This window comes from Dermochelys coriacea, chromosome 1 (assembly GCF_009764565.3).
Source record: "Dermochelys coriacea isolate rDerCor1 chromosome 1, rDerCor1.pri.v4, whole genome shotgun sequence".
NCBI classification, from domain to species: domain Eukaryota; kingdom Metazoa; phylum Chordata; order Testudines; family Dermochelyidae; genus Dermochelys; species Dermochelys coriacea.
In genome coordinates, this window is record NC_050068.2 from 185,304,653 (window position 1) to 185,319,677 (window position 15,025).

General features: G+C 43.4%; 1 protein-coding gene across 4 annotated transcripts in view; it reads right to left on the minus strand.

Moving 5' to 3' along the window:
* Positions 1–3,034: 3,034 nt before the first annotated feature.
* Positions 3,035–15,025, minus strand: part of LOC119862095 (cell surface glycoprotein CD200 receptor 1-B-like) — a 36,762-nt gene continuing 24,771 nt past the window's right edge. Inside the window, exons 10-11 of one of the 4 annotated variants that reach the window (XR_005295146.2) lie at positions 5,764–5,856; positions 3,035–3,517 (exon numbers count right to left, since the gene is read on the minus strand). Coding sequence is in view for 3 of the 4 variants with exons in the window: in XM_043509776.1 (XP_043365711.1) it covers positions 5,767–5,856 (90 nt within the window). In the remaining variant the exon portion in view is untranslated. The remainder of the gene's footprint in view (positions 3,518–5,763; positions 5,857–15,025) is intronic. The other 3 variants (XM_043509776.1, XM_043509769.1, XM_043509766.1) reach the window with 3 other exon arrangements.

The window sequence follows — 15,025 nt, forward strand, 5'->3', positions numbered from 1 at the left end:
CTGACACAATATGTAAAATTACAGAGTGGGTTTTGATACCTCTAATGTCCTCTTCCAGCTTTTCCTGCCTTCACAGGGCCCAGTGCAACCCAGAGAGCAACTGCACTTACACAATCCCTCTGCTCCTCCCTGCGTAGGGTGACCATATTTCCCTAAACTGAAAACTGGATGCACAGAGCTGGACCAAGTTGCCTGGCATTGCCACTCATCCCACCCCCAAACGTTCCTCCATGCCCCCAATTGTGCCAAGTAGCAGAGATGGGAGGTCGGGGGTGGAGACGAGGAATGGGTATGGACTGGGATCTGGGCAGCAAAGCGGGGTGCGAGTGTATGAGTACTTTTGAGCTCAGAGCCAGGAGATGAATCTATTAGACTATGATCCAGCTAGTGGTGCTATGCCCCATTGGGGACTGGGAGCAGAGGGGCAGAAAGGAGGCTCTGGGTAGTGGGGGGACCAAGGAGACTCCAGACAGCAGCCCTGGGGAGGTGTGGGGAGGCCGGGATGTGGCAGAAGCAGGTGACTAAAGGCAGCCTGAGGAGGGAAAGAGGCCAGTTGGGGAAGGAGGGAGGGGTCTGGAGAGGGCTCTGGGGACCGACCCCAAAGGACAGGGGGGCAGGAAGAACACAAGGCCGGGGTGGGAGGTCCAGGGACTGCTTGGAGGCATAAGGCCCATGGGGGGCAAGCCATGCTCAGTGGCCCAGCACGAGGGGATGTTGCAGGACCTGGTGAGGCACTTACCAGCCAGGTTGCCTGGCAGGGCTCACGAGTCATAGGAATGAAGTCAGTGGTTTCTGAAAAATAAGGGCACGTGACTTATTGGTAAATCAGTTTATCCTGGTCTTCCACGTGTCCTGTCCTGTGCAACAGTAGTTCAGGAACAATTGGCATTATGGCTTTACCTACCAGGAAGGAAAGGGAAAGGTGTATGGCAGCTTGTGCCTATCCTTCTCAGCTGAACGCTTCCCAGAGTAGACACATTTAGAAAGACAACAACATAGGAAATGGCCGTGTTCCTGAGAGGAGAGGAAGGTGAGATGTAGGATGGGAGAAGAGAAGACTGACAGTCACCTGTTAATTTATTTTTACTTGTGGTGCATTCCCCATGTCCCATCCCACAGAAATGGGTAGTCTTGCAATTAAGGCACTGGACTGGAACTCAGAAGATCTGAATTTAATTTGTGACTCTGCTACAGACTTCCTGTGTGGTCTTGGGCAAATCAATATCTCTGCCTCAATGCCCCTTCTGTAAAATGGGGATAATATTTTCTTTCTTCCAGGCACTGCCTTTCTTGTTTATTTTAATTTTCTTTCTTGTAATTTTAAGAAGTTTCAGCACCTGTGATGTTTTCAAGGCTTAGTGGTTTGTGAGGAATTCACACCAGTGGGTAGTGGAACAAGTTCCATGAGATCAAATTTTCTCTTCCCATTGTGCGATTGTGGTTGTGGGTAACGCAGGAGGTGGCTCATTGGAAATCACCCACTTCCTCTCCTTTCTCCTACAGTGGCCCCTAATGCAGGTGGCCATAGGAGCAGCTCACAGGGACAAGGCCACAAAATCTGGCACTCAGCTTAAGCTACAAGAACGTGTCTCTCTAGACTCATGAAGCCGTTAATGGATGCCCCTCCTTGAAGCAGTCCGTAGCCACAGTTGCTGCCCGGAGGAACTGAGAGGGGGAATAAGAAAACAAATGGGGGAGGGGAACAAAAAAGTGTAAGAGGGAGGGGGAAGAGAAAGAGCGATGAGAAGGTAAAAAGAACAGAGAAGAAAGGCAGAAAAGGACAGGACAGATAAAATGCACAGGGAAGAATCTGGCAGCAGGGCCCCTGCCTCATTCAGTGCACAGGATGGACAATGCTTACTGAACGATCACCTATTCTATATTTTGTTTTATCCTCATTGTTCAATGTGTAGCCACACAACTTATTTACTGCTCACTATTCAGATCCTGCTCTGAACACAGAATTAGTCATTCCCTGATGGGCTTTTCTAAGGTGCTCATCACTGTAGTATTGGAGTGCTTCACAAACAATAATTAATTTATTTTCACATTTTACAGATGGGACATCTGAAGCACAGAGAGATTAAGGTGAAAAGTATACACTATTTTGGGTGCCCAATTTGAGATGCTTAGAACCTGATTTCAGAGTTCTTAGCATCATATAGGACTTTGTTCACTGAAAAGCCATTGACTTCAGTTGTGGCTGTGGGCACTCAGCAACACTTCTGCAAATCAGGGTCTCAAGCTGGGCACCCAAAAATGAGGAACACACAATTAGTGACCGCCTATAAAAAGTGTGGTTTAAGTGACTTGACTAACATTGTACAGGAGCTTTGGCAGATGCAGGGATAGAATCCATTTCTCCAGGGCAGCATTCAGATGCATTAACCACCAGACCATTCATTCTCTCTGCAGTCCCCTGCCTCTTTCACTACACAACCGAGTTTCATCTACAAAGCATAGTACATCTTGTGTCCTGAATGAGGTGCAAGAATTCCTATTCTCGGTTCTGGTGCCTGGTGCGACAGGGTGCGTCTATACTTCATTTTAAAACCTGTGGCAACAAGTCTCAGAGCTCGGGTCTACAGACTCAGGCTCACACTACTGTGCTAAAAACAACTGTGTATACATTGCGGCTCAGGCTCTGAAACCAAATCCCCTTCCCAGGCTTCAGAGTCTGAGCAGGCATGTCTACACTGCTGCTTTTAATGCCATAGCGTGTCCCTATGACTAATGCTCTGGGCTGTCATGTGAAAGATCTGGGTTTAATTTTCAGGCCTGGTCTCTCACTCTCCAAGCCAGTAGCATCTGGGACCCTTCAAAAGGCAGCATAGTCAACCCCCGAGGCAGGGACACGGAGCTAAAATAACACTGACAGGTTTTGAAGGGAGCCTGACCCAATCCAGGTTTATTCATGCTAGATAAAAAGGTGTATTTGTAAAATGTGATAGCAAACCTGTTTTAAAACCCTAACGTAGACAGGGCAAATTGCGTTAGCCACTCAAAATGAATGCAGATTAAAAGAGACGAAAGAATTCCAAACTCTCTCAGGTCGGGACTGATGTGCATTTGTAAGGTGCTGGGATAGCATGGTGATGAGTGCAGACTTCATCCTTCACCATTTTTATCCCCCTGGGATGCATTAAACAGCATCCAAAAGCAGATCTGTATTTAATATGATCCTGGTTCCAAACTCGCCTCTAACAATAACATTTATTGCATGGCTCTCATGGCTCAGGCTGCCCACAACAGGTCGGCAACGATACAGTCCACTGTTACTCTGATGAATCGACAAAGTTCAGAACCGCCACATTCCCTTCTCTCCACACTGAGCGTCTTGTTGGCCCATCTTTCAGAAGTAGGCACCTCATTCCCTGTATCAAGCACCAGTTTATGGTTGGCTTTTCTGTGCAGTACTTTACGGGACACTCTATACTCAGGGAGTCCCCAGGTTTGCTCTGATATTGGTAATTTCTTGGAACTTGAACTTCAACCGTACAATTAACAGTTACATCACCTGAAAAAAAGAACAAAGGAACATTACACTATGAAATTCTGCCCTCTTTATCTCTAGCTGTTTAGCTTAGAGCAGGGAGTATAAGGACAATAATGGGGTGTAAGTTTTAATAGTATGTAATGGAGAATATAATAATTGCACTGAAACCCAAATGTTTTTATTTATCAATATTTCTTTAGCTGTTATGGAATTAGGCAAACACGCTAGGCTAGTTAACTTCCTGGATTATATAAGTGTTTAAATGGTAGTGCAGGTAGATTGACTAAAAAGGATGTCATTCCATTTAGTAGATCTTGCAGCTAGGTCTCACGTTCCCTATTTTAAAGGTATTATTTTGTTTTGATTACCACTAGAAGTGGAAGGGCTGTAAAAAGACCTGCTAGATTTCATGATATGCTTATGTAAATTAAATACTGGTTTCTGATTTATTCCAGGTTTTATATTATGTTATGTATCAAGGAAGTCCAATTAGATACCTAAATTTAGTTTTTAAAAGATTTTGTACTGCACAAATATAAGAAAGAATACAGTATATTCAGGAAGTGGAAACATGATGTGACTGCAATGCAAGTTCAATCAAACTCAGAAATAGGAGAGAGACATGGGGCCAAACTCAGAGATGAGTCATAGGGCTTGACTATGTGTACAGTAAATGAGGGTGTGAATTTAAAGCACACTAGCTTCTCCTCACTAACTTCCCATGTGGCCATTCTTATGGCACCCTAAACATGCTCTGGGGTGGTTTAGTTTAATGCACTTTCAATTGCAATAAGCTATTGCGCACAAAGGCACTCAGTGCACAGTGTGCACTAGCTACTGTTGTCTTTTTCTCCCCCACCTTGTAGACAAGCCCTAAGTGAGTATCAGGCTATAGATGTGTCTGCACAGATACAACTGCACCACTACAGCCACACTGCTTAACACCCTTGTTACAGCAATGGAAGGGGTTTGCTGTTTCTGTAGTAAATTCACCTCTGAGAGGCTGTAACTAGGTTAATGGGAAGAATGCATCCACAGTGGGGCTTAGTTCTATCTAATCACATCGCACAGGGCACAATTTTTTCTCTATTTTTTTTACAGCCCTAAGCGAATTCACACTCACCTGAGCAACGTTGCTAGTTCCACCACTATTTTAGGTGGCCTGACAAAGCCAAGAAATTATTTAAATTAGCATAACATACACACACAGAGGGGACTGGAGGAACGTGTACATTATGCTGATTTATACTTGTTCTAAACTCTCTCTAACCTCTTAGGAGACAAGTTGAAAGGGTGCTGGTGACACATTAACCTAGGCTTTTCTTAAAGCTACTCAGACTAGGAGAGCAAATTGGAGTAATTTACATGCTGAGAAGTCAGAGAAACGTGTAAACTACAGAAATCCCTTACTCTAATTTGATACATGTAAATTACAGTAACCTCTTGCTCTAACATGTTACAATTTCAAAATATCCCTCTAGGTTTGCAAGAGTACTCCCCCCTTGTGGGACTGGATGAAGCCCCTCCTCTCTTTCCCTCCATTACTCTGAAATCCATTGTACAGACTTGGCCACAGGAGAACCAAACCTAATTCACTGGGGCGTTGTGCCATCCAAAACAAGGATACAGAATTGCCTGTAGATCAACAGGGTAGGGTGACCAGATAGCAAGTGTGAAAAATTGGAGCAGAGGGGTAGGGGGTAATAGGTGCCTATATAAGACAAAGTCCCTATAAAATTGGGAAATCTGGTTACCCTACACCTGGGAGAGTCTGAGTCAGTGAACACTTGAGAGGCAGTATTAAAACCAAGTGCAAGAAGTTTGGAAGGAGAAGGAAGAAAGAACAGCTGCCCCAGCAGCAGCAGAACCAGCCACTCTGAACAAGGGGCAGATAGACACCAAAGCACAGGGGTGCAGAGTTTCACCTAAGAGCTGCTAGATGGGGAGCCAGCTGCTGCACTGGTGACTGCAGACCTGAGGGGACTCCTGCAGACATCCCGGCCTCTGTTCCACAGCCAACTGCTCAGTAACAGCAGTAATGGCCAGATTTCAAGAAGTGCTCAGGACCCAGCAGCTCTCATGGAGAACAATGAGAGCTATTCCATGCTGAACAATCTTGAAAAGTTGGATAGAAGGGTCCAGATGCAATCCTCACTGAAATCAGGGAAAGAGTCTTTCTGTTGATTTCACTGGCAACTGATTTCACAACTCTAAGTTGTGAGGAGTAGTTAGTGAATTGCATTTACTCAGTGAACTTTCTCACTTACCTACTACTTAAAACAGTTTGAAAAGGAGAAGGGGGAGGAGAGTAACCAGAGCTGCCTGTGTTTCATACATCTTTCAGGAAAGATCAGGGTGAACTACAGGAGGTAAAAATAGAGAAAAATCACTTGGACTCACAGAGAACTGTGCAATTAGTTCCTAAGCTTTCCTCTGTAACAGGATTGCAACTTTAGTTATGAACTCGCTGTTCGCTTATCCAGGGGCTGAGGTGGGAAGGGAACGATAGGTTATAACTATGTTACCACAGTTAAGGCTTCCAAACAATCTTAACTCGGCCCTGAAGTGAAGCCATGTAATCAATGAGCACCCTGAAACAAAGGTAAATCTTCTGTACTTAGAGGCTATTATTTTATGGTTATGACTTACTGTTCCTGTTAATTGCTGAGGTCTCGTTAAGACTTCCTGGTCACAAATGCCTCTCAATTTTGGATGCTCAGTTTGAGACATGTGGTTTTCAGAAGTGCTGAGCAGCTACAGTTCCCGTCGAAAACAACAGAAGCTGCAGGGGGCTCTGAAAATCCGTTGTGCGGTGTCTCATGCGAGGCATCCAAAACCTGAGGCCACTTTTGAAAATTGCGGCCTCTATATGGGTTACAGTCTGTGAACAGGAATTGCACTAGAAAGAAAGATGATAGTCCAGGCACTGAATGAACCCAGAAAAGTTTTGCTTCATAACTCGAACCTTTGTGAAGCTGTGGGCCGAGACCAAGAAATATTATTTGTCCTCCACCATAAACACTGCCAGGAACAATCTAGCTCAACTGTATCAGCTAGCTCATTCATTTGATTGCTGTGACAAGTTTGTTATCCTGAACTATAGTGACATCATGGGATAAAAATTATATGAAACAATCTGCTGTGCCCTTAAAAATCAGTTTCATTTTACCTAAGACCACAAAAAGTGATATACATTAACTATAATTGTATGTTTATTGCATGGCATCGCTACAGGGCAGTGTTAAGGTTGTTTGGGTACCTTCACCATGCATTTCCAAACCTAAGCAAGTTTTGATTTCTTGTAAGGTTAACCTTTACTCTGAATTTTCTGAGGTTAATACTTGGATTTGGAATAATTACAAATATCCAATCGCACATAACTAATCCTGCCCTGGACCTGATCTTGGGCCTACAGGTCAACATAAAAGTCATCAAAATGCAGCTGCTGTCTTGGACAGACCATCACCTCACAAAAGCAGTGGTCAGAGTCCTTCCAGTGACTAGGCAACAAGAAAGACTAATGGTCCTGGTTCAACCACAAGGACTCATGGGCTACATCTACAATACACATCAGTGTTGGTGGCATGTAGTACAGAACAGGTAACTATCAAGTTATCCATCCCTGCCACCCATTCCCAGCTTCTGGCAAACAGAGGCTAAGGACACCATCCCTGTCCATCCTGGCTAATAGCCACTGATAGACCTATCATCCATAAACTTATCTAGTTCTTTTTTGAATCATGTTATAGTCTTGGCTTTCACAACATCCTCTGGCAAGGAGTTCCACAGGTTGACTGTGAGTTGTGTGCAAAAATACTTCCTTTTGTTTGTTTTAAACCTGCTGCTTATTAATTTCATTTGATGACCCCTAGTTCTTGTGTTAATAGAAGGAGTAAATAATACTTCCTTATTTACTTTCTCCACACCAGTCATGATTTTATAGACCTCTATCATATCCCCCCCAAGTCGTTTCTTTTACAAGCTGAAAAGTCCCAGTCTTATTAATCTCTCCTCATATGGCAGCCGTTCCATACTCCTAATCATTTTTGATGCCCTTTTATGAACCTTTTCCAATTCTAATATATCTTTTTTGAGATGGGGTGACCACATCTGCACACAATAGTCAAGATGTGGGCGTACCATGGATTTATATAGAGGCAATATGATATTTTCTGTCTTATTATCTATCCCTTTCTTAATGATTCCCAACATTCTGTTTGCTTTTTTGATTGCTGCTGTACATTGAGTGGACGTTTTCAGAGAACTATCCACAGTGACTCCAAGATCTTTCTTGAGTGGTAACAGCTAATTCAGACCCCATCATTTTATATGTATAGTTGGGATTATGTTTTCCAATGTGCATTACTTTGCATTTATCAGCATTGAACTTCATCTGCCATTTTGTTGTCCACTCACCCAGTTTTGTGAGATCCTTTTGTAGCTCTTCGCAGTCTGCCTGGGACTTAACTATCTTGAGTAGTTTTGTATCATCTGCAAATTTTGCCACTTGACTGTTTACCCCTTTTTCCAGATCATTTATGGATATGTTGAATAGGACTGGGCCCAGTACAGACCCCTGGGGGACACCACTATTTACCTCTCTCCATTCTGAAAACTGACCATTTATTCCTACCCTTTATTTCCTATCTTTTAACCAGTTACCAATCCATGACAGCTTATTTTGCTTAAGAACCTTTGGTGAGGGACCTTGTCAAAGGCTTTTTGAAAATCTAAGTATACTATATCCACTGGATTGCCCTTGTCTACATGCTTGTTGACCCCCTCAAAGAATTCTAATAGATTGGTGAGCCATGATTTCCCTTTCCAAAAAACATGTCGACTCTTTCCCAAGAAATTATGTTCATCTATGTGTCTGACAACTTCGTTCTTTACTATAGTTTCAACCAGTTTGCCTGGTACTGAAGTCAGGTTTACTGCCTGTAATTGCTGGGATCACCTCTGGAGCCTTTTTAAAAATTGGCACATTAGCTATCCTCCAGTCATTTGGTACAGAAGCTGATTTAAATGATAGGTTACTGACTACAGTTAGTAGTTCTGCAATTTCTTATTTGAGTTCCTTCAGAACTCTTGGATGAATACCATGTGGTCCTGGTGACTTATTACCGTTTAGTTTATCAATTTGTTCAAAAACCTCCTCTAATGGACATCTCAATCTGCGACAGTTCCTCAGATTTGTCACCTAAAAAGAGTGGCTGGGATTTGGGAATCTCCCTCACATCCTCAACCATGAAGACCAATGCAAAGAATTTAGTTTCTCCGCAATGGCCTTATCGTCCTTGAGTGCTCCTTTAGCATTTCAATTGTCCAATGGCCCCACTGGTTGTTTAGCAGGCTTTCTGCTTCTGAAGTACTTAAAAAAATGTTTTGCTATTACTTTTTGAATCTTTGGCTAGCTGTTCTTCAAATTATTTTTTTGGCCTTCCTAATTATATTTTTACATTTTGTTTGCCAGAGTTTATGCTCCCTTCTATTTTCCTCACTAGGATTTAACTTCCACTTTTTAAAGGATGTCTTTTTGCCTCTTACTGCTTCTTTTACTTTGTTGTTTAGCCACAGTGGCACTTTTTTGGTTCTCTTACTATGTTTTTTAATTTGGGGTATATATTTAAGCTGAGCCTCTATTATGGTGTCTTTAAAAAGTTTTCATGATGCTTGCAGGGATTTCACTTTTGGCACTGTACCTTTTAATTTCTGTTTAACTAACTTCCTCGTTTTTGTGTAGTTCCCCTTTCTGAAATTAAATGCTACCGTGTTGGGCCGCCGTGCTGTTTTCCCCACCACAGGGAAAATTGCAACCAAAAATAGAGTTTTTACAACGGAACTAGCTCTAGCATCATTTACTGCTACACAGTGTATTTCACTAACATTTCCTTGATTATAGTAGCTAGAACACAGTTGAAGCCATAACAATAAATATTCTGTATTTCATTCCTTTGATTGGCATTGATGCCTCAACAGAAAAATGCCACTTTTTAATTTTTTTAAAAATGAATTTAGTGCTGATAAAAGGTGCAGGGCTGGTACTCTTGGAGACTGAAGACTTTTATCTGCACAATAGGCCGTGGCTCTGAAAGCTTCCCCACATTACCACAATACCATGTCTCAAACCTGTTCTGGGAGTTCTGGTACTTATATGGCCCAGTTATCATATTATCCGAGTGCCTCATAATTCTTTAATGTATTTATCCTCACAACACCCCATTGAGGTAGGGAAGTGCTGTTATCCCCCACACTGGCCTAGAAGGGGTTAATGAGGCTGGAAAGGAGCCAATTAACCATCTAGGTCACAGCTGAGGGGAATTAAACCATGATGGAGCCAACTGAGAAGGAACAGGTGGGGGCTCATACAAAGTCAGGAAGCTGCCAGCAGAAGATGGCTGCAGTGAAGGAGCCTGCAGCCACTCTCTAAACATTAGAGAGAGAAGGAGGAAAGGACAGGGTGTAGAAAAAGGCTGTGCGAAATGACAGCAAAGTTTAAGATGATACGGATCTTAGAGGCTGATTAGAGGGTCCCTGTGCTGGAACCTGGAGTAGAGGGTGGGCCTGGGTTCCCTACCAGCCACTGGGGAAGTGGCACAGTTGGAGCAGTGAATGGAAAGACTGCCTAAGACAGTTTGTAGGCAAAGACTTTGATACCCTGGAAGGGGGAAAACCACTTAGTGACCTGGCTGGAGGGCCAAGTCATGAAAGGGAGCACCCAGAAAGTAAGAAAGAGAGCCATCAGGGCATGCAATGAGTGGCAGAAGGGGGCATTAAAACTGGAAAGAGCTAATCCCCAGAGCAGCCAGTAGGAGGTGCCCTAGTGATGAGACACCCCCCATGACACCCCTTTTTACAGATGAATGAGGTCTAGTCTACACTAGAAAAGATTGGCTGGTGGAGCTCTACCAGCAAACCCTCCTAGGGTAGACGTAGCTTCTACCAGCAATAACCGTAGTTTTGTTGGTATAGTTTATACCAATTTCCCCAAATAACTACACTAGGGCTTTTGCCATTATAAAAATGTTGTAAAATATCACAACCCTAAGCAATATTACAACCCTGGCTAAATGTTTCTGGTGTAGACGTGTCCTAACTCCCTCCATCTGGGAATGGCTGAGAAGGTATCAAAGAATAGTATCCTCTGTACTCTCTCAGTACTTGGCTTTTCTATCAAGACTGGTGATAAAAGTGCCATTGCAAATTAATGTTAGCTGTGATTATTTGCTATAGCGTTAACACCTGTCCACTAGAAACTGATCTGATCCCATATACTCCCTGTACATGGTCCAAGAAAACTATTAATCAGAAATTGCCAATACTCACTTGGGTTATATGCCCTATTCCATGCACATTTATTAGTCACTTATATTTATTTTTAAAACAATATTGTCTGAGAACAAAAAACAGAGTGACATAATTACATTTGGTTTAAGTCTGTGTAGGACACAGAGCTGTCTCCATGTTTGATTTCAGACACCTCAATTCTCCCCATTTTTCATCCCGAGTGCAAGATGCACCTTTTAGACTTTGCCATAACAAATACAAGCATACCAGTGCATAACAATAAAATCTATAGACACATTTTCACCTTGAGAGAAGACAGAAGTACAGACGGCAACGTACATGACAGAAACCAGTCACATCACTTCATGCATCTCTGAAAGGTGCTCAGATATCACCATGATGGACATGTGCAAACCAAAATATAACAATCACATTGTAAAAGTAATAAATCATAAGAGCCAAAAGCAAGCCTCATTCTGCCTTGATTCCTAACTTCCTATTGTTCCTCTCACTATGACAACCCACCTATTCTTGGCTCTATGCATCTGTCCAGAAACCTCTGAGCTCACAGATTCAGAATGTCCATTATGAGTCACCGTCTGGTTAGCCAGATATTCCCTTCTCACTATGACTTCAGAGAAGATGAAGTTAAAGCAACTGATCTGCTACTTTGCACCAGACCAACTGTGCCTACTTAATGCAGCTCAAAGGTGACACACATCAGACTGACCAAAACGTCATAGGATGTGGGAAATAATTTACAATAAAGAAAATTAACCACAACTTGTTTTATTTCTATCACACAGAACAGATAAGCACAAGAACAAACTAATGGTCAAGTCTCGTTTTCTAAGACAGACTAGAATATATATCTTCTGCCAGACCTAATATGTACTGCTTGGCCAACGGCATGACAGCAGAAATATAGATTCACAAAGGGACTGACCGTTGCAATGCCTAACTTTTAGGCAACTAGAAAACCACTGGGATTCACAAAGCCTGAGTTAGACACCCAGGCTCCCTATACAATGAACGGAGGGAGATGTAAATCCCATTCTTAGGCACCTAAGAGCCAGGACACTGAACAGGGAGCCACCTAAACTAGACAATTGGAGGGGCAAACAAAAGGGTTGTCTCCTAAACCCCACCCCTCTCAGGGGGCTTGGCACCTAAATCTGAGCTGGAGGGAGACACCTATATCGGGCAAGTGATAAACACCTGTAAATTCTCTCCTGGAGCCAAGCACCTAAGGCATTTCTTATGCAAGTGCTGGTAGAGGGAGGAGGCTGCCTCCCCTATAACCATTAGTCCAGTGATTAGGTTACTTAGCCAGGATATGGGAGACCTGGGTTCAATTCCCCCACCTACCTGCGGGAGAAGAAAGAATTAGAGTAGTGGTTCTCAAACTGTGGGTCACAACCTGGGGTCGCCAGGGCTGGCTTAGACTTGCTGGGGCTAGGGCCAAAGCCCAAGCTTGAGGGCTTCAGGCCTGGGCAGCAGGGCTAAAGTTACAGGCCCCCGGCCTGGGGCTGAAGCTCTTTGGCCCCCCGGCCTGGGGCAGTGGGGCTTTGGCTTTGGCAGGGGCTTGGGCAGGTTCAGGCTTCAGTCCCCCCGTCCTGGTGTTGTGTACTAATTGTTGTTGTCAGAAGGGGGTTACGGTGCAATGAAGTTTGAGAATCCCTGAATTAGAGCATGGGTCTCCCATCTCTCAGGTGATTACTGTAACCCCTGGGCTATTGGGCATTCTGATGTGGGTCTCCTCTTGTTGAAGCTGGTCCCCTAACGTGCAGTTAGGCACCTAACTCCCTTTATGAATCTAGCCCATAGTGTACGAGAAGCAAGGTTATAGACTTCACACCACAAGGGGTCAACTTTACTCCTTGGGTACAGTGAGTGACTGAGAAACAGATACATTAATCCCTCCAAAAATTTGCAGCATCTGTTAGTTTAGCTGAGCAAGGACTTGCTGGAGTCCAATGGTGTTTCGGGTTTTTGCTTTGACGTAAGCCAGTAATGGAAGCAGAGTCGGACTGTCCCACAGGGCTACAGAGAAATTTTCTGGGAGGATGATGAGGTTTCTTGGAAGCGTGGAAGAACCAGACCTCTGCCTACACGAACCATGCCACAGAGATGAAGCTGTGCCCTGCATCACCTTCCCCAGCTACCACATAGCACCAGCAGCAGATGCTGCTGCAGCCTCCTCCTTCTTCCTCCCCCCACGCTGGTCAGCTGTCATGCGGTAGTGCAAGTAGGAGTGAGGAACACAGAAGGCCTGTGTGATTGCAGCTATATTAGACAGAACTCAAAAGTGAGGCAGCACCAGCACTACTTCTCTGTATTGTGAGACCAACAGGATTAACCCTTTCAGTGCCTGCCAGCACAATTTCTCTCTTCATTTCAGAACAAAATAAGAATACTCAAAAGTCCAACGAGTTCTAACTACAAACTTTAACTGAACACAAGCTAGACGCTCTGACCCTGCTTCACACTCAGTCACCTCTGTAAATTGACAAGATTTTATCACAACTCCATTGTCAAGGTTCCTTCCCCACTCTGAACTCTAGAATACAGATTTGGGGACATGCATGAAAGACCCCCTAAGTTTATTCTTACCAGCTTAGGTTAAAAACTTCCCCAAGGTACAAACTTTGCCTTGTCCTTGAACCGTATGCTGCCACCACCAAGCGTTTTAAACGAAGAACATGGAAAGAGACCACTTGAAGACGTCTTCCCCCAAAATATCCCCCCAAGCCCTAACCCCTCTTTCCTGGGGAAGGCTTGATAAAAATCCTCACCAATTTGTACAGGTGAACACAGACCCAAACTCTTGGATCTTAAGAACAATGAAAAATCAATCAGGTTCTTAAAAGAAGAATTTTATTTAAAGAAAAGGTAAAAGAATCACCTCTGTAAAATCAGGATGGTAAATACCTTACAGGGTAATCAGATTCAAAACATAGAGAATCCCTCTAGGCAAAACCTTAAGTTATAACAAGACACAAAAACAGGAATATACATTCCATCCAGCACAGCTTATTTTACCAGCCATTAAACAAAAGGAAATCTAACGCATTTCTAGCTAGATTACTTACTAACTAACAGAAGTTCTGAGACTGCATTCCTGATCTGATCCCGGCAAAAGCATCACACAGACAGATGAACCCTTTGTTTCCCCCCACTCCCACTTTGAAAGTATCTTGTCCCCTCATTGGTCATTTCGGTCAGGTGTCAGCGAGGTTACCTTAGCTTCTTAACCCTTTACAGGTAAAAGGGTTTTGACTCTGGCCAGGAGGGATTTTATAGCACTTTATACAGAAAGGTGATTACCCTTCCCTTTATTTTTATGACATCCATCCTGACTGGTGGCACTAAATATCCTCCAGACTGTTATAATTCCTCCAGAGAGTTGTAGAGATTTTTGAGGTGGTATTTCAGGAATAGGGCAAATCTGAATTTTCATTCTGCAAAGGCAATCTAGCAGGGCATTCTTCCTGTTCCCACACCTGACCTTGTTGTGTTCTTTAACAAATATCTTTTAGTCTGGTCAGAAATATGGTAACTCTTGCCCTAGGTCTTCAGCTGAAAAGTTGATCTTATCTTGGAATTCTTGTACAGCTTTTTCTCTGAAGGTTTTCAGGCCTAGATTGGCAAATAGACCTCAACTCCATAATATCTGAGTGCCTTCCAAGTACTTAAATTATGCATTATTTTCCCCTCTTCCAGTCTACAGGAGAAATAGCTTGAATAGTTCATATGGTGTTTAAGTGTTTGTATGTGTGGAAATCTTTTGTATGTCTGTCTAGAAACAGAGAAAATTGTCACGTTCTGCATTTAGCTTTGGAAAGTGGTTAGTTGTTGCTTGTGGGAGTGAGTTCCATCCTCTAGGTCCAGCTCTTGAAGGTTCTGTCTCTGATGCGCAAATCTCTCTCTACAGTTTTGCGGTTTCAGTAGAACATAGCTATCATCGGACTGTGTTGTCAGGAACGGGAGTCACTCTCTCAGGTAGCTAGGGCCCATCGTATGGAGGATTTTGAGTTACATGACAGAGATCTTGAACTGGTGTCTGTATTCAATGGGGAGTCAATGTAGAGATTAGAAAGTTAGGGTGGTGTGTTCATGACAACTTGTGAAGCTAGGCAAACAAGCTGCTGGTTTTTGGAGCAGCTGGAGCTTTTTCAGGAAGGGTGGTTTCATTCCTAGATATGAAGAGTTACAAAAGCAACCCTGGCAGTCACAGATTGA